A 21,670-nucleotide genomic window follows, 5' to 3' on the forward strand; every position below is an offset into this window, starting at 1 on the left:
TTTCCACCTGTAAAATACATGTACCTTTTAATTTTTATTCTGATGGATTGGAAATAAGTATTTTTTTCAATTTTTAATTATTCAGGTTTATGATTTAAAAGCTACAAAAATATTAGCACTGTGGATTTTCTGTACTATTTTTATAACCAGTGAACTAATTAAAATATTTGTAATGTTTCATTTTTAACTATTCAAATACAAACAGTACACAAATCATAAATACATAGGTTTAATATATTGCTCAATGTAGTATCACAAATTCAGCATACCCGTGTAGCTCGTACCTGGATCAAGACCAAAACATTACTAACACCCCAAACTACACCCTTAGGCTCCTCTCTGGTTACTATCTCTAGCCAAGAGTAATACTACTCTGATTTATAAAAATTATAGGTAATTTGTATGGGCTCTAAATTGCTTAATATATATGAAACAGTAAAAGAATTCTATGTCTTAAAGGAAAAAGAATTCTATCTGTAAGACTGGTAATAGATGATAATTGGCCGGGCGCGGTGGCTCACGCCTGTAATCCCAGCACTTTGAGAGGCCAAGACGGGCGGATCACGAGGTCAGGAGATCAAGCCCATCCTGGCTAACATGGCGAAACCCCGTCTCTACTAAAAGATACAAAAAATTAGCTGGGTGAGGTGGCGGGCGCCTGTAGTCCTAGCTACTCAGGAAGCTGAGGCAGGAGAATGGTGTGAACCTGGAGGCGGAGCTTGCAGTGAGCCGAGAACGTGCCACTGCACTCTAGCTTGGGCAACAGAGCAAGACTCGGTCTCAAAAAAAAAAAAAAAAAAAAAAAAGTTGATAACTGAGAATTAAAGTTCTTAGAGGGAGTAGATGGACCTTTGAAAGAATATTGTCTTGTTATATCTGGTATAAATTCATCTTAGCATAGATAGGATATTAGAAAAATGAAATAAGTCACATTACTCTCTTTTTAAAAATGTGGAGTCAACCAGGCGCGGTGGCTCACGCCTGTAATCCTAGCACTTTGGGAGGCCAAGGCGGGTGGATCACAAGGTCAGGAGTTCAAGACCAGCCTGGCCAATATGGTGAAATCCCGTCTCCACTAAAAATACAAAAATTAGCCGGCATGGTGGTGCACGCCTGTAGTCCCAGTTACTCAGGGGGCCGAGGCAGAAGAATCTCTTGAACTGTGGAGGTTGAGGTTGCAGTGAACCAAGATCATGCCACTGCACTCCAGCCTGGGTGATACATGTGAAGCATTTTGAACTGTTCCCAGCACATAGGAAGCACTCATTAGCTGCTATGATAATCACTGTAACAGGACCAAGGTAGTACATAATAAATTCCACAATGAATGATAAAAACAAATCTAAGCCACTGGGTGCGGTGGCTCATGCCTGTAATCCCAATACTTTGGGAGGCCAAGGAGGGTGGATCACCTGAGGTCAGGAGTTCGAGACCAGCCTGGCCAATATGATGAAACCGTGTCTCTACTAAAATTACAAAAAATTAGCTGGGCAAGGTGGCAGGCACCTGTAATCCCAGCTACTCGAGAGGCTGAGGCAGGAGAATCAGTTGAATCCGGGAGGCAGAGGTTGCAGTGAGCCGAGATCATGCCATTGCACTCCAGCCTGGGCAACAAGGGCAAAACTCCGTCTCAAAAAAAAAAAAAAAAAACCAAACCAAAACAAAACAAAACAAAAAAAATCTAAGCATCTCAGATAGATCACTACCTGATATTGACTACCTATTCCATATGCCATCCTGTCTCTCTGATATCAGAGTTCCCAACCATCATGAACCAATTAGTCCCAGCACTTTGGGAGGCCAAGGTGGGTGGATCCCTTGAAGTCCAGGAGACCAGCTTGGGTGATATGGTGAAACCCTGTCTCTACAAAAGACACAGAAATTAGCTAGGGGTAGTGGTCCCAGCTGCTTGGGAGGCTGAGGTGGGAGAATGGCTTGAGCCTGTGAGGTGGAGGTTGTAGTGAGCAGAGATCTTGCCACTGCACTCCAGCGTTTGTGCCAGAGTGAGACCCTGTCTCAAAAAAACAAACCAACAAAACTCCCAGGTAGGTCTTTTGTAATTCTTCCTCTCTCCCAAATTCAACATGCTGCCCTCCACCCCTAAGCCTGTCTAGATCTATTAACTTCATCTATATTACTTGGATGTTTAGTGGTTGAAGACTTGTGTGAACAACAATCTCATTTATCCTTTATGGGTGTTAATGTCCAATGAGTAATTTTTACCTTAGTATTGCAGTCAGATTTGTTTTCATTGGGTATCTGGCCAGAAATCAGATATAATAGGAAAAAAATGAATTTGTTGTTTGGGAGAGAAATAAGTAGTTTTAAAATGTGGAGTATTTCCTTTCTCAATAGAGATTTTTCATTGGGATGTCAGGCAGCATAACATCCTTTGGGATGGGAAGAAGGGACAAAGAGACAAGTGATAGGATGTCAAAATTTATTTCATCTTTTAAGTGTTATATTCATCCATATAATTGTGGATGAAGCAAATTTGGGGGAAGGGTCAAGCTAGGAAGCTACCTACCATTTATTATACTTTTTGTAAGAAGAGGAATTCTAGGTTGCAAATAATAAACAGTACAAAAGTCCCTTAAATTGTTTTTGGAATGCACCCCCCTTTTGTAAATTATGTAAACAGTAAAAGCTATGTAAATTCAGGAGAGATTTTTTTCAGCTGGGCAGAGTGGCTCACCCCTGTAATCCCAGCACTTTGGGAGGCCGAGGTGGGGATCACTTGATGTCAGGAATTCAAAACCAGCCTGGCCAACATGGTAAAACCCCATCTCTACTAAAAATACAAAAATTAGCCGGGCATGGTGATAGGCATCTGTAATTCCAGTTACTTGGGAGGCTGAGGCAGGAGAATCGCTTGACCCTGGGAGGTAGAGGTTGCAATGAGCCAAGATTGTGCCATTGCACTCCAGCCTGAGTGACAGAGCAAGTGAGACTCCATCTCAGAAAAAAAAAAAAAAGATTTTTTTTTTTTGTTGAGGGTTGTAGTACAGAAGGAATCAAGGAAAAAAAATAGAGCTTGAGCTGGATAATCCTTTCTAATATTTGAGTAGTGGGAAAGTGAAGAAGTTAAAGGTGTGGAGTGAGGGCATGTCTGATACCTGAGGAAAAGTGGAAAGTAGTAGAAGATGAGATTGACTTAGTGGTATTTCAACTCTCTGGCTGAAAAGTCTGAATTATTTTCCTATGGAATAAATAGTTTTCTTTTCTTTTCTTTAATTTTTGGTTTTTCGAGACAGAGTCTTGCTCTGTTGCCCAGGCTGGAGAGCAGTGGCACGATCTCGGCTCACTGCAAGCTCCGCCTCCCGGGTTCACTCCATTCTCCTGCCTCAGCCTCCCGAGTAGCTGGGACTACAGGCGCCCACCACCACGCCTGGCTAATTTTTTTGTATTTTTAGTAGAGACGGAGTTTCACTGTGTTAGCCAGGATGATCTCGATCTTCTGACCTTGTGATCTGCCTGCCTCAGCCTCCCAAAGTGCTAGGATTACAGGTGTGAGCCACTGTGCCTGGCCTCTTTCTTTTTTTTTTTTTTTTTTTTTTTTTGAGACGGAGTCTTGCTCTGTCACCCAGACTGGAGTGCAGAGGCGTGATCTTGGCTCACTGCAACCTCCACCTCCCGGGTTCAAGCAATTCTCCTGCCTCAGTCTCTTGAGTAGCTGCGACTACAGGTGCCCGCCATCACGCCTGACTAATTTTTGTATTTTTAGAGAGATGGGGTTTCACCATGTTGGCCAGGCTGTTCTCAAACTCCTGACCTCAGGTGATCTGCCCACCTTGGCCTCCCAAAGTGCTGGGATTACAAATGTGAACCACTGGGCCCGGTCAGAAATAGTTTTCTTTAATGCTTAATATAATACACTGTAAATATAACCCCAAAGTATCTTCCTTCTTCAGTATAAGCTAGTTGTGTGACATTTTACACTTTTATTTATTTACTTATTTATTTTTATTTATTTATTTTGAGACAGTCTTGCTCTGTCGCCCAGGCTGGAGTGCAGTGGCGTGATCTCAGCTCACTGCAACCCCTACCTCCCAGGTTGAAGCGATTCTTCTGTCTCAGCCTCCTGAGTAGCTGGAATTACAGGCATACGCTACCATGCCCAGCTAATTTTTTGTATTTTTAGTAGAGATGAGGTTTCACCATGTTTGCCAGGCTGGTCTAAAACTTCTGACCTCAAATGATCCTCCTGCCTTGACCTCCCAAAGTGCTGGGATTACAGGTGTGAGCCACTACACCCAGCCTGTTATGCTTTTAAGAAATGGATTAACCTCTAAATCGTTTTAAAAAACAGAACCTGGCCGGGTGTGGTGGCTCACGCCTGTCATCCCAGGACTTTGGGAGGCCGAGATGGGCAGATCACTAGGTCAGGAGATCGAAATACAAAAAATTAGCCAGGCATGGTGGTGGGCGCCTGTAGTCCCAGCTACTTGGGAGGCTGAGACAGGAGAATGGCGTGAACCTGGGAGGCGGAGCTTGCTGTGAGCCGAGATTGCACCACTGCACTCCAACCTGGGTGATGAGCAAGACTCCATCTCAAAAAAAAAAAAAAAAAAAAAAAAAAAATGGAGCCTGAGGTTTCAAATTTGAGAAACTTTCCACTCTGAAAATCATTTTACATGACAAGATTTTTAGCGATACATGACACCATAGTCTAGCTCTATTAAACACTATAACAATACATTCTATAGGGCTGGAGTTTTAAAGAGGAAGAAAACCTTTAAAGCACTGTATTATTAAGCATGGCCTGAGGTGGACCCAGTACCTTAATCTCATTTTACTTTTGCAGTTTGTTTTGTAGATCAAAAAGATATTACATTCCCCCATCTGTAATACTGAGTGGAAAGTAAATGGAGAGAGTAAGATAAACTTTACTGAGAATTGTACAGAAACACATTCTGTAAAGTAACAGCTGGTTGTATGAAATTTCTGTACATTTTTCAGGGGAATCTATGAAGAGAGAGAGTGTGTGTGTGTGTGTGTGTTTAGGGGGAATGTGTGTGTAGTAAGAAATTCAGAGTGACCACTGCATGGTACAGTTTTTAGTTATTTAGAATGAATAATTTTTTCTTATCTGGTGGTAAGATAAAGTACAAATGAAGATTTACAAATCAGTTTTTTAAAGTACTCTATGTCTGATATACATAATAGGCTCCAATATAAACCCTCATAAGACTTCTGAAACATCCATTGTATCTGTTCCAGTGGCTGCCACATCCAGTTAAATTTCTTTTTAAGATTGTGATTTAGCTTGTACTTCATAAAGGTTTTTTTTTTTAAAAAAATATAGTGTTTGCAGTCAAGTTGAACAGTATCTTCATATCAATTAAATAATTCCAAGAATACATAGAAAAGCTTTGTGTGAATTTTTTTTTAATTTCTAAATTCACCATTTTGATACAAATACCCATGGTTTTCTTCTATGTTTACATGCAGCCAGGAGCTATGGGCGGAGACGAGGTAAATTTTTTTTTTTTAATGAGATCTTTTGCTTGCCAAATTGTGAGTAAATATGAGTGTGTTTATGTGTGTGTGTATTTATACCTGTGTGTGTGTAAAACAATAATTATTATATGGTGTGATGTTCTATCTTATTTTAGCAAAATAATTTATCACTTTCATTAAAATTACTTTTTGTTGTTAGTTGGTAATTTGTTCTTTTAATTATAAAAAAGATATAGCAAAGACTATTTCTCCTTAAAGTTTTTTGTTATATAGCTTATTGTGAATAAACATGAGGAAATAAAGGCCAAGCATATGTATTTTTCTGCCCTGTATTCATTGTGTTCTTTTCATACAACTTGGAAGGCAGAACTTGGTTTTGGAGGGCAATTTTTGATCTTATTAGGTTGGCTGGTGAATTTTTTTCTGTTATATTCAGAGTCAGATTTACCCCGGAGGTAAATTAAGCTTAAGTTTCAGGGCCTCTCACTTGCTTAGACTCCTTCCAAAGTCTACCTAATTTTTGTGTTCTTTTTCTTAAAGAGGGACCCCAAAATAGGCTTTGGTCCCCATAAAACCTGCATTCTCTCCTGGTTATACCCAAACGAAGCAATACGACTTTCATTTGTGTAATGCTGTAACTGTTCTAAAGCATTTCCTATATCTGTAGTTTTTTCAAATAATTTTACGAAGTAGCTAGGAGAAGCCGGATGTAGTAGAAAGCATATGGGACTTAGGGTCAGACACGTAGGTTGTAATCACTGACTTATCATTTAGATTTGGTATGCTTATCTGTAAATTATGAGGTAATAAAACCAGTCTTGTCCTACTTCAGAGTATTAGTAAAGTTCTAGTTTAAAAAAAAAAAAAAAGGGAAATGAAAAGCTATCCATGTAAATTAAAAGTATTCCAGAAATGTAAGTTACTTTGGTGCTCATTTGCAGAAGCTGAAGGAGAAGTAGTAATTGACTTGCTGTGTGACCAAGTTAAAGCCAGAGTCAAGATCACAATCTGTGTCTTTTGGCTCTTTATTTGCTAATGTTTACCATTCATCAGGCTGTCTCTGACTTTGTAGTTGAGTCATGAAGAGAAGATAATGATGCTAAATTCAGAGTATTTTATTATGCTATTTAAAAAAAATATTACAAATATTTTCTGCCTATGCTTATCCAAACAGTACTTTTATCATTTCTTTCGCAGCAAATATTTGTTGAATGAGTGACTATTGGCAGAAGCTAATATGTATGTACAGTGGATCATACAGTCCTTTTGCTTTTCATCATCATGTGGAAAAACATTTGTGTAAATGATTATTTTCTATCCATGGAAATAAATATCATTAAATTTTATTGCCTTCTTTTTAAATTTAAAAAAGTTAAAGCCTAGAAATAATGTTATTAAGACATATTTTGTACCATATTTGTTTCATGTTGCTAGAAAAATGATCGCTGTCAGGAAAAAAAGGAAATGGACTATTTTATATAGAAAATAGACACCATCTGGAGAATAGACAGCAGGGACTGACTTTTCCTCTTCTCACGTGCTAATCAGTCACCAGATCTTTTCAAGTTTTTCCCTCTCGTTTTCTCAGGTTTTGTCCTTCTCATTTCTGCTATTTTTGTTTCTCCTGTTCCATTTCTACAGCTTCATCTTTCTGAAACACCACTTTGTCTATGTCAACCCCATTGTCAATTCAGGGTCCCCATGATCTGGCCTCTGCCTCTTTTACCAACGTCATTATCTTCATTTTTCTCACCTCATCTTCCCCTGACCAATCTATTTGCTTTCCCACTGTCTGGCCATACAGGTCACCCTTCCTCTCATCTATGTATCTAAGGACTATCCTTATTTTACTAGTTCAAACCTAACCCTTTCCAGGAAGCCTTCCCCAGTTTCTTACAGACCGTGTTTTCCTCTGATTCTGTTGTCTTGCATTTTTCCTGCCTTTTCTGTATGCCCTGATTCTTCAACTGGGATAAGTTCTTTGAGGATAGTTGTCTTTAGTGCCTAACACTGGGCCGTATGTATAGTTAGCACTTATTAAGTGCTTATTGATAAGGATTATTTTGAAATAACACCCTACATTTATGCAGAGCAGAGTTTGGCATCATATTTTTTAAAAATTATTTTATTTTTATAAATAATAGCATATTAATACTATACATCAAGAATATAAAGTCACCTATAGTTTCCAAGCTTCTGAAAAAAATACTCATCCTTTTTTCATTTTACTTTCTCCCTATCTATTTGTGAGGTTGATTTTCTTGTTCTCAGAAGTCACTGTCTTCTTAGTATGAGGTGCTATACTAAATATTTCCTAGAATGACTTGGTCCCTGCTCTTGGTCTGCAGTTTGATAGGTATAGATGAAGAAGAGAATGATGAGAGAGAGAAAGAGAGAAGCACAAATGCTAAAAGACTGAATGTTGGCTTTCTGTAATAAAAAAGAATGGACAGAAAATGTTTTGTCCATGTTTTCAGTAAGTATTTCATTTCCAAAGCTGAAAAAGAAGTCATCTTCCTTAAATGTAATGATATAACCATATGGGATGAAGTATGTCTAGATCTCATATCTAGAACACTCATTCTCTGAAATGTATTCATTTGAGCCAACTCTGCATAATATACTTCTGAGGAATTGGCACATGTCCTCATGCTTATTTTTTCATGTGATCAGGGATTAAATTAATTTTTGATCCCTTTCCTCTAATTAACATTTAGACTTGCCCAAAAAGCATAAAAATTAAGCTTGCTGATGTACGTTACTTCCCTCTACCTATGATTAGGAATAGAACTGGAGCTATAGCTCATTTTCTACGTGTTACATAAACACATTGGTAAATTTTTTTCTTTTTTTGAGACAGAGTCTCACTTTGTCGCCCAGGCTGGAGTGCAGTGGCATAATCTTGGCTCACTGCAACCTCCGCCTAATGGGTTCAAGCGATTCTCCTGCCTCAGCCTCCCAAGGAGCTGGGACTACAAGCTTACACCACCATACCTGGCTAATTTTTGTATTTTTAGTAGACATGGGGTTTCACCATATTGGCTAGGCTGGTCCTGAACTCCTGGCCTCAAGCCATCCGCACGTCTCCCAACATGCTGGGACTACAGACATGAGCCACCGCACCTGGCCATGTTGGTAAATTTTCTAGGAACAGAAAAAAAGGGAATGTAATGTATGTGAAAGTTTTGAGTTCTATTGGCCAGTGGACTTTTACACCTCTCCTGATAAGTGTGAAAAGTTTCCTGGGATAAGTAGTATTTCAGGACCTATTTGGATAATGGAATAGGAATGGGAAGCAAGACATTCTAGTATGTATTTCTCCTTAGAAGAAAGCTTAAAGATGAGATTGCCATGACCAGATGCTTAGAGTACATATCTCTGAGTGTATGCTGTGGGGCCAGCTGGAGAGGAGAAGCTGGTAGTAAGACGATCTATGCTGCCTTAATGAATGTTTTTGAAACAGAAGGTGAAACTCCTGGACACAGATATTGTCAGGCTTTAGAAAGAGGGTTTTATGATAAAGTAATGAAAGCAGGAGATAACTTGAACATCAGCTCAAGGCTTGGATGGGGGCATTGAAGGTGGACTCTTAGCAAACCAAGTGCTTCTAGTAATGTAGTTGAAGCAGTAATAATGAGAAATGAGAAGAATTATATGTAAAAGAATAAGATTTGAAAATAAATATCAGTTATGTATAGTTTAAAAATACCCAATTTATATCTATTTTTATTTTGTTCCAGTAGACAAACCTTGATTTCATTTGTGGAATAAGAATCACACCAAAGAATCTTACCATTTTTCTTTGGTAGTATTCTGCCTTTGATAAGCTTTAATATGTGTCTTCCTATACAACTGCAACCGCTGTTAGAAACTAGTCTACCAGGTAGTGTCACTTAAGACTTTTGCCTACACATTTAATATATGCTGTGCTTTTCATTTCACATGAGAATGAATTTTTATGGTCTCCATGAAACTCTTGTCCATAAGTGGACATGTTGGCTATGCCAGTATTTTTGATGTTTAACAGAATTTCCTAGTTATAGAGCAGTAAGGAGAATATGAAAGGTCCTTTTAACAATGCAAATGAGAAAATACAACTAGTCTACCAGGTAGTGTCATTTAAGATTTTTGCCTACATATTTATATTGTGCTTTTCATTTACATGAGTATGAGTTTTTATGGTCTCCGTGACACTCTTGTCCATAAGTAGACATGTTGGCTATGCCAGTATTTTTGTTTTTGTTTTTTGCTTTTTGAGATGGAGTCTCGCTTCATTGCCCAGGCTTGAGTACAGTGGCGCAATCTCGGCTCACTGCAACCTCCACTTTCCTAAGTTCAAGCAATTCTTCTGCCTCAGCCCCCCAGAGTAGCTGGGATTACAGGCACGCACCACCATGCCCGGCTAGTTTTTGTATTTTTAGTAGAGATGGGATTTCTCCTTGTTGGCCAGGCTGGTCTCAAACTCCTGACCCCAGGGAGATGATCTGCCCACCCCAGCCTCCCAAAGTGCTCGGATTATAGGCGTGAGCCACCATATCTGGCTCATGCCAGTATTTTTGATGTTTAACAGAATTTCCTAGTTATAGATCAGTAAGGAGAATATAAAAGGTCCTTTAAACAATGCAAATGGAAAAATACAAAGAATGATTAGAGTTACTGCTATAAATGTACTCCTGCATATATTTAGTTCATAAAAATATATTGATATTAATTGGTTACTTAATTGATAACAAAAGTTCTAAAATCCAATCAGACAAACTTGTGTGCTGAGTTGAAGTTGAGTATTTCTGTCAAAAGCCTGCTTAAGGGAAGAGAGATCAGCTATTCCAGTGAGACCATGCTAGAAGCATACCATCCTGCTAATTCAAATCCAGTTGTATGAGCTTGCTTGTTTAAGGGTATGGATGATTCTAGAATAAAACATGGACATGAATCGGAGTATTTTCTGAATGTTCATGGTTATAATATCTGAAAATGTTACTGCTCATAGTAATAGGAAAATTTGAGCACAGACAATAGTGAGGGGAAGATGACTAGTTTTTTACTTTTATGGGAAGTTAATCTGGGAGGGACCAAAAGAAAGACTGAAGGAGGGATTTTCTGGGCCTTACACCCAAATTTTGCTCATTAAGTGTTTTCATACCTGTATTGTACTAGACTCCAGATGTGGTCTCTGACATTGCTTAATGGTCACTCTAGTAGGGAGAGAGACAATAAATAAGTGAAACTAATATTTTTATTCTTAACAGTCGTGATAAATACTAGGCAGAAAAGAACAGGGGAGTCCCTCCAAGGTAGGGAGGTCACCTCTGAAGAGGTGATATTTAAACAAACTGAAAGGATGGAGGGACAGCTATCTAAAACTTTTTTTTTATTAAGGACATTTTCAAATATATACAAATATAGAATACTTTAATGACCACCAATATATCCATCATCAGCTTCAATTATTATCAGCATTTTTGCCAGTTTTGTTTCATGTATTCTCTTCCCTTTCTCCCCAGGAATATTTTAAAGGGAATTTCAGGTATTATGAGACAGATAGCTAGTTTAAAAGGGGAAGGTGGAAGGAACTGCATTTGTAAAAGGCTTGAGGCAAAGTACAGATACATGCTACAACATAAACCTTGAAAACATTACACTAAGTGAAAGAAGCCAATCTCAAAAGTCACATATTTGTGTGATACCGTTTATATGAAGTGTCCAGAATAGACAGATGTATTGAGACAAAACGGAGATTAGTGGTCGCCTAGGGCTGAGAGATTGGGGGAAAATGAAGAGGGACTGCTAATGGATTAAATGGATCAATTTGGATTAAATGGATCAATTGTATAATATGAGAATTATATTTTGAAAAAGTCATGTTTCTTTAAAAAAAAAAAAAAGGCTTCAGGCAAGAAAGGGCTTACTTTGAGGAAGCCTAGAATGGCTGATACTTGGTAGGTGATGGAGGAGTATGTCTTAAGATGAGTTTGGAGGAAGGAAAGAGAATCCGATCTTGCTGGACATTAGCTCCTGGTAAGGATTTTGAACTTGGTCCAAGTACAAGAGGAAATCTTTGAAGCTTTAAAGCAAGGTCAAATGATTGGATTTATGTTTTTTAAAAGAGCACATCTGGTTGCTGTTTGGAGTGGAGTGGAAAGAGAAGTGGGTTGCCTGGTTAGGAGGCGATATTAAGCATGAGATGAGGATAGTTAGGATAGGGTGATGGCCGTGGAGTTGGAGAGAAGTGAACAAATTAAAGATATATCTTGGAGAATGGGATCAACAGTGGCATTTAACAGATAGTGTCAGGTTGCTGAATTAACCTTGGAGAGTAAATAAGAAGGAAAACTCAGAAATGATTTTGAGATTCTGGCTTGAGTGATTGGGTTAATTGTAATGCCACATATTGAAATGGGACTGGGAGAGAATAAGTTTAAGGTAGATGTCAAAAGTTCACTTGTAAACACATTAAGTTTGTGATGCCTAAGAAATACCAGATATTAATATGAAGTAAATCTATATTTATGTAAGATTTCTGTGTAATAAAAGGGATTCTCCTGTCCGCAGGGATCTGAAAGCCTGTCATCTAGTTAAACTCTCTCATTATGCAAATGAGACCATAAGTGAAATGTTTTTTGTTCAAAATCACATACTGGACACTAGGCTGGAAACTATCTTGACTTCTAGGGAATATATATGTATTTTATGAGGGAGTTATGCCTCATAATTCCTTTTTCTTAAACCCCCAAAGTGACTGATTTCTGAGCTACTTGCAAGACTAAAATGAAAAGAGTCAGGCTTGGAATAGAAGTGCTGGGCCAGAGGTACCCTGGAGCTGCTGGAGTGATGGCAGAGGCCTTGGTGGGAGCTCAGAGGTGAGGTCCTAGCAGCTTTGACAGCATAGTTTGGCCAATAGACTTTTGTTTTTCCATCATTTGCTGAAGGAAAGGGAACCTTCTGGGGAGGAATTATCTTGGACAAGCCTTCCATGCTTAACTAATGCTTTGCAAGTCTTCTATTTGGCACTTTTCCTACAAGCTTGTTTGGTTTTAAGCCATCTCCACATTCAGAGATGATTTGTCCAATTACTGGACCAAAAACTAATTGTAGATAGTAATTGAAATAGATATCAGAGAACCAGACCATTGGTGGAAAGCCAAATGGCCAACTTGCAGCATTTGAGAAACCTTTCTCCTGCTTTTATTGAAATATTGAATATACATATTTTATGTGGCAGTATCATGGTGTTCTAAAGCAGGTTTATATTCTCACATAGAAATATAATTTTTGATAAGTAATGTGGCTTGCTTAACACATTTTGGTATTGGAAATGTTTTCCTTAAAAAAAAGAAATATGTCAGAGAGATGCTAGTTAGTGAAGCAAGACTCCTCTTGGGGCACTATTTAGGTGCAGCCTCTTAAATTTTCAGTTTCTAGTAACACATGTCCAGGAACTAAAATTTTCCCGACTTCTCAGGGATGATTTGTTTTGGAGATGGATTTATGCCAATCAAATGAATGCATGAATACCACCCTCACAAGGGATTACTGGACAAATCAGAATACCACTGTTTTCTCATGAGCTGGATGTATATAGAAATAAAATTTCAGTAACTGACTGTCTACAAGCTCAAGAATCACCCCTTCACAATAGCAGAGTCCTGCATTTAACAATAGTCCTTCAGGCCGGGCGCGGTGGCTCAAGCCTGTAATCCCAGCACTTTGGGAGGCCGAGACGGGCGGATCACGAGGTCAGGAGATCGACACCATCCTGGCTAACACCGTGAAACCCCGTCTCTACTAAAAATACAAAAAACTAGCCGGGCGAGGTGGCGGGCGCCTGTAATCCCAGCTACTCCGGAGGCTGAGGCAGGAGAATGGCGTAAACCCGGGAGGCGGAGCTTGCAGTGAGCTGAGATCCGGCCACTGCACTCCAGCCCGGGCTACAGAGCAAGACTCCGTCTCAAAAAAAAAAAAACAAAAAAACAAAAAAAACAATAGTCCTTCAAGAGCTTATAATAAGAGCATAGGGGCCAGAAGCGGTGGCTTATGCCTGTGATCCCAGCACTTTGGGAGGCCCAGGCAGGAAGATCACTAGAGCCCAGGATTCAAGACCAACCTGGGCAACCTAGTGAGACCCCATCTCTATATTTAAAAAAAAAATGAGAGAGAGAGCGAGCAGAGGGAAATAGATTATTTTCAAGCTCTGGAAATACCAGGTGAACCATTCTGTCCCCTGGAGGAATAAGCCTACATAGTATGATAAAGTTATCGTATCTCCTGTTGGTCTGCACTGGGTAAACACTACAAGCTCTTACTCTACAATTCTGTCTTTTAAATCCTTTCTGCAGACTTCTTGTTCTGCCAGCACTTCAGGCAGTCACGTTACAGTAAGGATGAGTAGGTTATAGATTTTACATTCCAGTGTTGAGAATATACTTTCCTTAACTTGATTGAACTTGGATATTTCCCAGGGCTGCATATACTTCACACAAAATATCTCTTTCAATGGCTGCCTGTAGCAGACAAATAATCTCCACCTCAGTGATTCTTAAACTTGAGCATAGGAATCACTGGGGAAATTTGTGTGAATTCAGATTTTCAAGCCTGACCCCCACAGATTCAGATTAGTAGATCTAGCGATTGGGCTCTCATACCTATATTCTTAATTATTACCCACACTTAGAGAAATATCATTTATGCGTTAGTTCTTAGCAGTTTCATTTCCAAGGGCAACTTTATTGTATTGCTAAAGTCTCTAGTACTCTCAATACTAATAGACAGAGGTTTGGTTTTAAAACCTTGGGAAATTTCTTAATTACCCATAACCACTTAATAAAACTGTCCAAATTTTTACAACTCTTGATTTTGTTTTCTTTGCCAAAATACTCTGAGCTGTGGTTATGTTGACCATGCAGAAAGTTGTTTTTGTGCCAGAATGTCTTCCACATCTGCTTCTTCTCTTTCACTGCTCTGATTCAAGACTTCCTCATGTCTCATCTGGACAGTCACAGATTTCTTCAGACTCTCACCTCATCCACCCCCTCCCTAAGTTCAAAATGTTGGTGGAAATAATAGAAGTTATGGTAGGATTTTGGTTAGAGGACTAACATGGTCATAGATATCTTAGAGAAGTCATTCTGACAGGACAGAAGATCGATTGGGTGAGAATATCATGGTCTCTATGGAGTTAGTGTAGTTCAAAAAAAGCTACTATTAGAGCTGGGCACAGTGGCTCACACCTGTAATCCCAGCACTTTGGGAGGCAGAGACAGGCAGATCGCTTGAGGTCAGGAGTTCGAGACCAGTCTGGCCAACTTGGCGAAACCCTGTCTCTACTAAAAATAGAAAAATAAGCCGGGTGTGGTGGCACATGCCTATAATCCCAGCTACTGGGGAGGCTGAGGCAGGAGAATCCTTTGAACCTGGGAGGCAGAGGTGGCAGTTAGCCAAGATTGTGCCACTGCACTCTAGCTTGGGTGACAGAGCGAGACTCTGTCTCAAAAAACAACAACAACAACAACAACAACAACAAAACAAAAAAAACAGTATTCAAATAAATATTAAATTCGAAAAGTGGGAAAATAATTTTTTCCATTTTGTAATGTAGAACATTAATGCCTGACCAAATAAAAGCAATAGGAGGCCAGGCACGGTGGCTCACGCCTATAATCCCAGCACTTTGGGAGGCCGAGACGGGCGGATCATGAGGTCAGGAGATCGAGACCATCCTGGCTAACACGGTGAAACCCCGTCTCTACTAAAAATACAAAAAAAAAAAAACTAGCTGGGTGTGGTGGTGGGTGCCTGTAGTCCCAGCTACACAGGAGGCTGAGGCAGGAGAATGGCGTGAACCTGGGAGGCGGAGCTTGCAGTGAGCCGAGATTGCGCCACTGCACTCCAGCCTGGGCGATAGAGCGAGACTCCGTCTCAAAAAAAAAAAAAAAAAAAAAAAAAAAGCAATAGGAAAGGTCTCAGTTTTCTAGGACATGATTACATCTCTGTCATTCTCACACCTGTGTATTGTGTTTCATCATAGATTTGCAGCCACATGCTTTTGCACATACTGTTTTCCTTCCCTGGATGCTGCCTCATATTTAACATTTTTGGTGTGCCTTTTATGTGACCTAATTAGGGCAGGAAGATACAGTGGTGAACAAGATTAAATTGGTCCCATCCTAATAGAGTTTTCAATTTAATAAGGTTAGGGAAAGAGATACTCAATAAAAACGCATCCAAATGGTATAATGGTCCTTGGGGAAAGTGTTAGGAAGGAGAAGTACAGGGAGCTGTGTGTGGATAGAAAAGGGAATCTAACCTAATCTAAAGGCTTAGGAGAGTTTGACCTGAGGAAGACTTTTCAGCTGAGACCTGAAGAATTAGTAGGAATTAATTAGAAAATTGGAGAGTTGAAAAGGGTATGTTTGTTTTAGGTAGAGGGAACACATTGTCCTCATGGCCTGCAGCAAGGAGGAATAATCGGAAATACAAAAGAGGTCTGTGTGATTGGCAGTTAGTGAGCAAGAGGGAGAGGCAGCAACTGTGATGTAGAAGAGGTGTGCAGAGGCCTTGCAGTTGACAGTAATTTTTTAAAAATTTATCCAAAAAGTAATGGGAAATCATTGAGGGCTTTTGAGGATGGGATGAGGAGTGTGCTTACATGTTCAAATTAATGTTTGACAATGGTACCTTTGGCTGTTTTGTGGAGAAAGCATTGTGGGGTACAAGGTAAAAGTCAGTAGACTAAACAGACTATTTAGTCTGCTTGAATTGGCAGACTAATTCAAGAGATGGATTTGACATGGAGTGTAAGAGAAAGGGAGATGCCAAGGATGATTTCTAGGTTTCTGGATTGAATCCAGTGTGGATAATCAGCATTTTTATTGAGAGTTTAGGGACTACTAGAGAAGGAGCAATTTTGGAGGGAAAGATCAAGAGCTGTTTTGACAGTACTTGCTCTGTGGCTTCTTGTTCTTTTACTTCAGAAATTCCCATTCTGACAAGATTCTGCTCAAAATTGCCCTCCTGTGAAAATACTCTAAAAATTTCTCCCCGCCCATCTCCAGAAGGGTAGTAAATTGTGCTCTTGTGTCACTTGGTAAAGTCTTCTCTTAGCGTATCTGTTTTATAATTATTTATGTACTCGCCTGTCTCCCCCACCAGACTGTGATTTCTTTGGCAAGGAAGTATCTTATTTGTTCGGTGTCACTGAAATATGGGTGAATATTTCCTCAAGTGTTTTCCACTGAGTTTTGTATAGTGAAGGGTTACTTTAACATCTGGGTAATGCTGGCGTAAGTTAATGTTGGTTTTTTTGTTTTTTGGTTTTTGGTTTTTTTGAGACAGAGTCTCGCTCTGTGCCCTGGCTGGAGTGCAGTGGCGCCATCTTGGCTCACTGCAAGCTCCGCCTCCTGGGTTCACGCCATTCTCCTGCCTCAGCATCTCCGAGTAACTGGGACTACAGGTGCCCACCACCACGCTCGGCTAATTTTTTGTATTTTTAGTAGAGACGGGATTTCACCGTGGTCTTGATCTCCTGACATCATGATCTGCCCGCCTCGGCCTCCCAAAGTGCTGGGATTACAAGCGTGAGCCACCATGGCCGGCAATGTTTTTTTTTTTTTTTTTTTTTGAGACGGGGTCTCACTGTGTCACCCAGGCTGGTGTGCAGTGGTGCAGTCTCAGCTCACTGCAACCTCTACCTCCTGGACTCAAGTGATCCTCCCACCTCAGCTTCCCCAGTAGCTGGGACTACAGATATGCATGACCATGCCCGGCTAAGTTTTGTATTTTTTGTAGAGACGGGGTTCACCATGTTGCCCAGGCTGGTCTTGAACTCCTGGAATCAAGTGATCCACCTGCCTCGGCCTCCCAAAGTGCTGGGACTACAGGCATGAGCCACCATGCCTGGCCAGTTAATGTTTCTTTACTGTAGAACTTTTCATAGCCTTTTATTTTCTGAGGTGGAAAGGCATAACATATGCATTTTTTTTCCCAACTTATTTATTTTCCCCTTCCCCAGCTCTTGTTTTCTGAGTATCTAATGTTACTAGTGTTGAAGGTAAGAGGTGGAGTTAGGAACACTCAGTGGGAAATGCTGATTTGCGCATGTGCCTGACACTGAGTAGGCATGTAATTCACTGAGTGTGGTCTATGGAATAAAGCAAACCTGTCAGCTCTAGGAGAATGTCACTGGATGTTTTTGGGAAGCTCTTTTTGCTTATAGTTGCTGCAAATGTATTTCTTTCACCCCCAGTGATCAAAACAAACATCAAGGGATGAGAATTTACTGTCTATTGTTTGTTGCTGCCAGGCTAAAAAAGATAGGTGGCATGAGATGACAGATTTTGTTCTGTTTCTTTGTAGCTAAGCTGGGGAAAACTGAACAAAAAATTCTTTGGTCTTTTTATTTAACTCCTAGCATTATAACAGTGTCTTTCTTACACTAACTGAGTTGTTCACGAAATAACCAGAGTTATATTAATAACTTTAACTTTTTTGTAAAAGAATTACATGTTCAGTATTTTTCTAAGGGCTATTGATAGAATGGCTGTTGTGACACAAAAAACCTAGGTTTCAGGGAAATAAAGATAGGATAGACTAAATGGGGAAGACACTGCTCTTTTTTTTTTTTTTTTTTAAGAGTATATGAATTTACTTTAGAGGGGAATTTTCCTTTCCCCCCCAAAAGTTAGAGTGCTCTAATGATTCATTTTTAGAGTGGAACCTAGTGGAAAGTTTTACTAGGAAGTCACTGACTCAAACAGGAAATATATTTGATTTTAAATTTAGATTTTATTTTGTAATGCCAAATGGCATTATTGTATTACATTTACTGCTGGTAAATTTACTGCTGACTCTAACTGTGGTATCTTTCTTATAGTCATGTGGAGTGGGTAGGTACTTTTGCTCTACAAACTTTATTTGGCTATAAAGTTAATGAAAATAATTCTTTTTTCATTTCTTTTTATATATTTTTTGAGTGATATAAAATATAGCCTAAATTGGTAGGGTTAAGGGTTTCATAACCACATCCACATTTATACTCCCACATCTTAATTATGTGTTTTCATTTATTTACCCTGTCCTTTATTATTGCATATGTTTATTTCCAAATTGGAGTAGCTTGGAATGACAAGGAAAACTTGATGATCTTTAGTTCTGCTATTAGAAAAGAAGTTATCAGCCTCTGTCAACAGTTTTGTATTCCCTTGGCTATCAGGACCACTCTTTAGAACTAAACCTCTGAGGATACTGTAAAGAGCAGGTAAAAATCTGTGGATAGAGATTACTTTGTCCATTTATTTTAAGAAATGACTAAAGAAAGAAAAGCTGCTGAATATACTCCTAGTAGCTATGATAGAGACTGAATGAGTAAAATGTAGTGATTTTTTAGCAAGGAAACCACTGAAATTTTGATGCTTTTTTTTTTTTTTTTTTTTTTTGAGACTGAGTTTCACTCTTGTCACTCGGGCTATAGTGCAATGGCACGATCTTGGCTCACTGCAACCTCCACCTCCTGGGTTTGGGTTCAAGCGATTCTCCTGCCTCAGCCTCCTGAGTAGCTGAGATTATAGGCATGCACCACCATGTCTGGCTAATTTTTATATTTTTAGTAGAGACAGGGTTTTGCCATGTTAGCCAGGCTGGTCTCGAACTCCTGACAGGTGATGCACCCACCTCAGCCTCCCAAAGTGCTGGGATTACAGGCATGAGCCACCATGCCCACCTGGACGATTCTTTTTCTTTAGTTAGCAATCTGGTCGTCCCAAGGCTGTGCATACCCTCACACAAAAATGATGATAAAAAGTTATCTAGATCTGGTAATCTTCAGTCCTGGTAATCTTGGAAAAGTCACAGCTCAGGACACTTTTGTTTTGTATGCTTCTCTCTGCACTTCGGGCTTCTAATAGAGCATTTATTGTCCTAGAAAATCATTTTAATTATAGAAACTCCCACATTTGTTTCAGGTCGATCTTCTCTCTTTCCCTTTGAAGATGCCTTCCTGGACGACAGCCACGGCGATCAGGCCTTGTCATCTGGCTTAAGTTCTCCCACTCGCTGTCAAAATGGGGAACGAGTAGAACGCTACTCTAGAAAGGTGTTTGTTGGAGGCCTTCCTCCTGATATTGATGAAGGTACTATGCATTCATTAATGATTTTGCAAAGGCTGAGTTTGTTCTTTGTGTGTTCTGACCCTGCCTCTCCTCTCCAAGTCAACTTTAGGACATTTATATCTTAGTGTTTAGGAGGTGAGGCTATTTGGTAGATTAGAAAGTAATAGTCTATTATTGTACTAAGTACTTCATGTTACATTATCTCATTTAATCCTCATAGCTATCTTATAAGGATATCCTAGCATCTCCATTTTATAGATAAGGAAACTGAGGATCAGAGAGAAATAATTTGTTCAGGGTTATATAGCTGATGGTGCAGTTACAACTCAAATTCAATTAGATTCCAGAGCTTTTGCTTATGTCCATCACACCAGACCATCTCACATTTTAATATAAATACTGGCCAGTGCAGTGGCTCATGCCTGTAATCCCAGTCCTTTGGGAGGCCAAGGTGGGAGGATTACTTGAGCCCAGGGGTTCAAAACCAGCCTGGGCAACATAGCAAGACCCTGTCTCTACAAAATAAAAAGATTAGCCGGGTATGGTGGTGCATGCCTGTATTCCCAGCTACTTGGGAGACTGAGGTGGAAAGTCACTTGAGCTCAGGAGTTTGAGGTTACAGTGAGCTGTGACCACACCACTGAACTCCAGCCTGGGTGACAGAGTGAAACCCTGTCTCATAAGTAAATAAATAAATAAAAACAAATACCTATTTAAAAAAGCATAATCCCCCTCTTTAAAAGAATGAAAATGAATTTGAATTTTTCTTAATAATAGTTTTGAGATGCTATCAGTCCAAAAGTGAGTGTTCACTTATGCCTAAAGCCAGTTTATTTTAGCACACAGTAAGTTGTCAATAAATATTTGTTGAAAGGATGAATGAAAGAAAATTGTGACAAAGTTAACTTAAGCAAAAAACAACTCTAGTTCCAGTAGGCTTTGGGTCTGATATAAAAATACTGTCTGATATTCTAATAGTCTTGTTTTTCCAGCATTTTTCTGGCTATGACACACTTCTAATTTATCATGATTTCCTTTTTTCATGGTGAGAGGAGAAAAGTCTCAAAAAGTAGTGTTATTTTAGACTAACTACATTAAAGTTATACACAGCTGAACGCTTATTTTCCTCCAAATTGTTCTTGGATTCATGTTAATCTCATCTATTGATTAGATTTTCTTCAAGACAATTCTTAAGATCATGGCTGAGAAAGTGGTACCCTAAACCTGAGTAGGAGCCAGGTTATAACCTCTGCTTTGGGTCATATGTCAGAAGGAAAATATAAATGTGTTGATCTATAATTTTTGATATATTTTCTATATAGGGTATGTAATATGTAGTTATTAAAGATAGTATTGGCTGTCAACATTTTCTTATCACTCAATGGAATTACCTACTTATTGCCCCTACTCCTCACCAAAAGAGTCATATCTATTTCTTAAATAATCTTAGAGGTTCCATACAAGTGAAACCATATTTTAAATATTTTCTGTATCTTACTTTCTTCCTAAAAATCAGAGAACATTCCTATTTTTAGAATCTTTCTATTTGACATAGAAGTCACCTTAGTTTAATATGAGATATTTTTCTTCCAAATTCTTTATGTCAAGTTTATTGGCAGTGAAAAGAAATGAATTATAGTTAGAAACACACTTTACATGATTAAAAATGAATAACCAAATGTACACCCAAGCAATGGTATTTCACTTAGTAGGTTTCACTTCTGTAAAAATGCTTTAGAAAACAACCCTCAAAACATTTTTTTAAACTAAAAAGACATGTTTTGTGCTATTCTGGTTTTCTGATTGCAATATTTTTTTCTCTTTTGCTAAGATTCTTTCTTTGTTTTGTAGATGAGATCACTGCCAGCTTTCGCAGGTTTGGACCTCTCGTGGTAGACTGGCCTCACAAAGCTGAAAGCAAGTCGTATTTTCCTCCTAAAGGTAATGCTCTTAGAATGTCTCCACTGCCTGCCTGTTGGAGAGATAGCATGACAGTTCAATAAAAGGCAGCCTTTTACTGGTTGAATTTAGCTGTTGAATTTTAGCTATTGAATTTTTTCAATAGCTGTTGAATTTTTTCCCCCAATTAGGAAAACATTTTAACGTTT

General features: G+C 39.1%; 1 protein-coding gene across 10 annotated transcripts in view; it reads left to right on the top strand.

Moving 5' to 3' along the window:
* LOC105480288 (cytoplasmic polyadenylation element binding protein 3) overlaps positions 1 to 21,670 on the top strand; it is a 247,307-nt gene that overhangs the window by 121,001 nt on the left and 104,636 nt on the right. For 6 of the 10 annotated variants that reach the window (XM_071069499.1, XM_071069496.1, XM_071069495.1 and 3 more), the window contains 3 exons: positions 5,452 to 5,475; positions 19,416 to 19,583; positions 21,414 to 21,503. In XM_071069499.1, coding sequence (XP_070925600.1) covers positions 5,452 to 5,475; positions 19,416 to 19,583; positions 21,414 to 21,503 — 282 coding nt within the window. The remainder of the gene's footprint in view (positions 1 to 5,451; positions 5,476 to 19,415; positions 19,584 to 21,413; positions 21,504 to 21,670) is intronic. The other 4 variants (XM_071069500.1, XM_071069501.1, XM_071069502.1 and 1 more) reach the window with 1 other exon arrangement.

Source organism: Macaca nemestrina, chromosome 9 (genome assembly GCF_043159975.1).
Source record: "Macaca nemestrina isolate mMacNem1 chromosome 9, mMacNem.hap1, whole genome shotgun sequence".
In the NCBI taxonomy this organism is placed as follows: domain Eukaryota; kingdom Metazoa; phylum Chordata; class Mammalia; order Primates; family Cercopithecidae; genus Macaca; species Macaca nemestrina.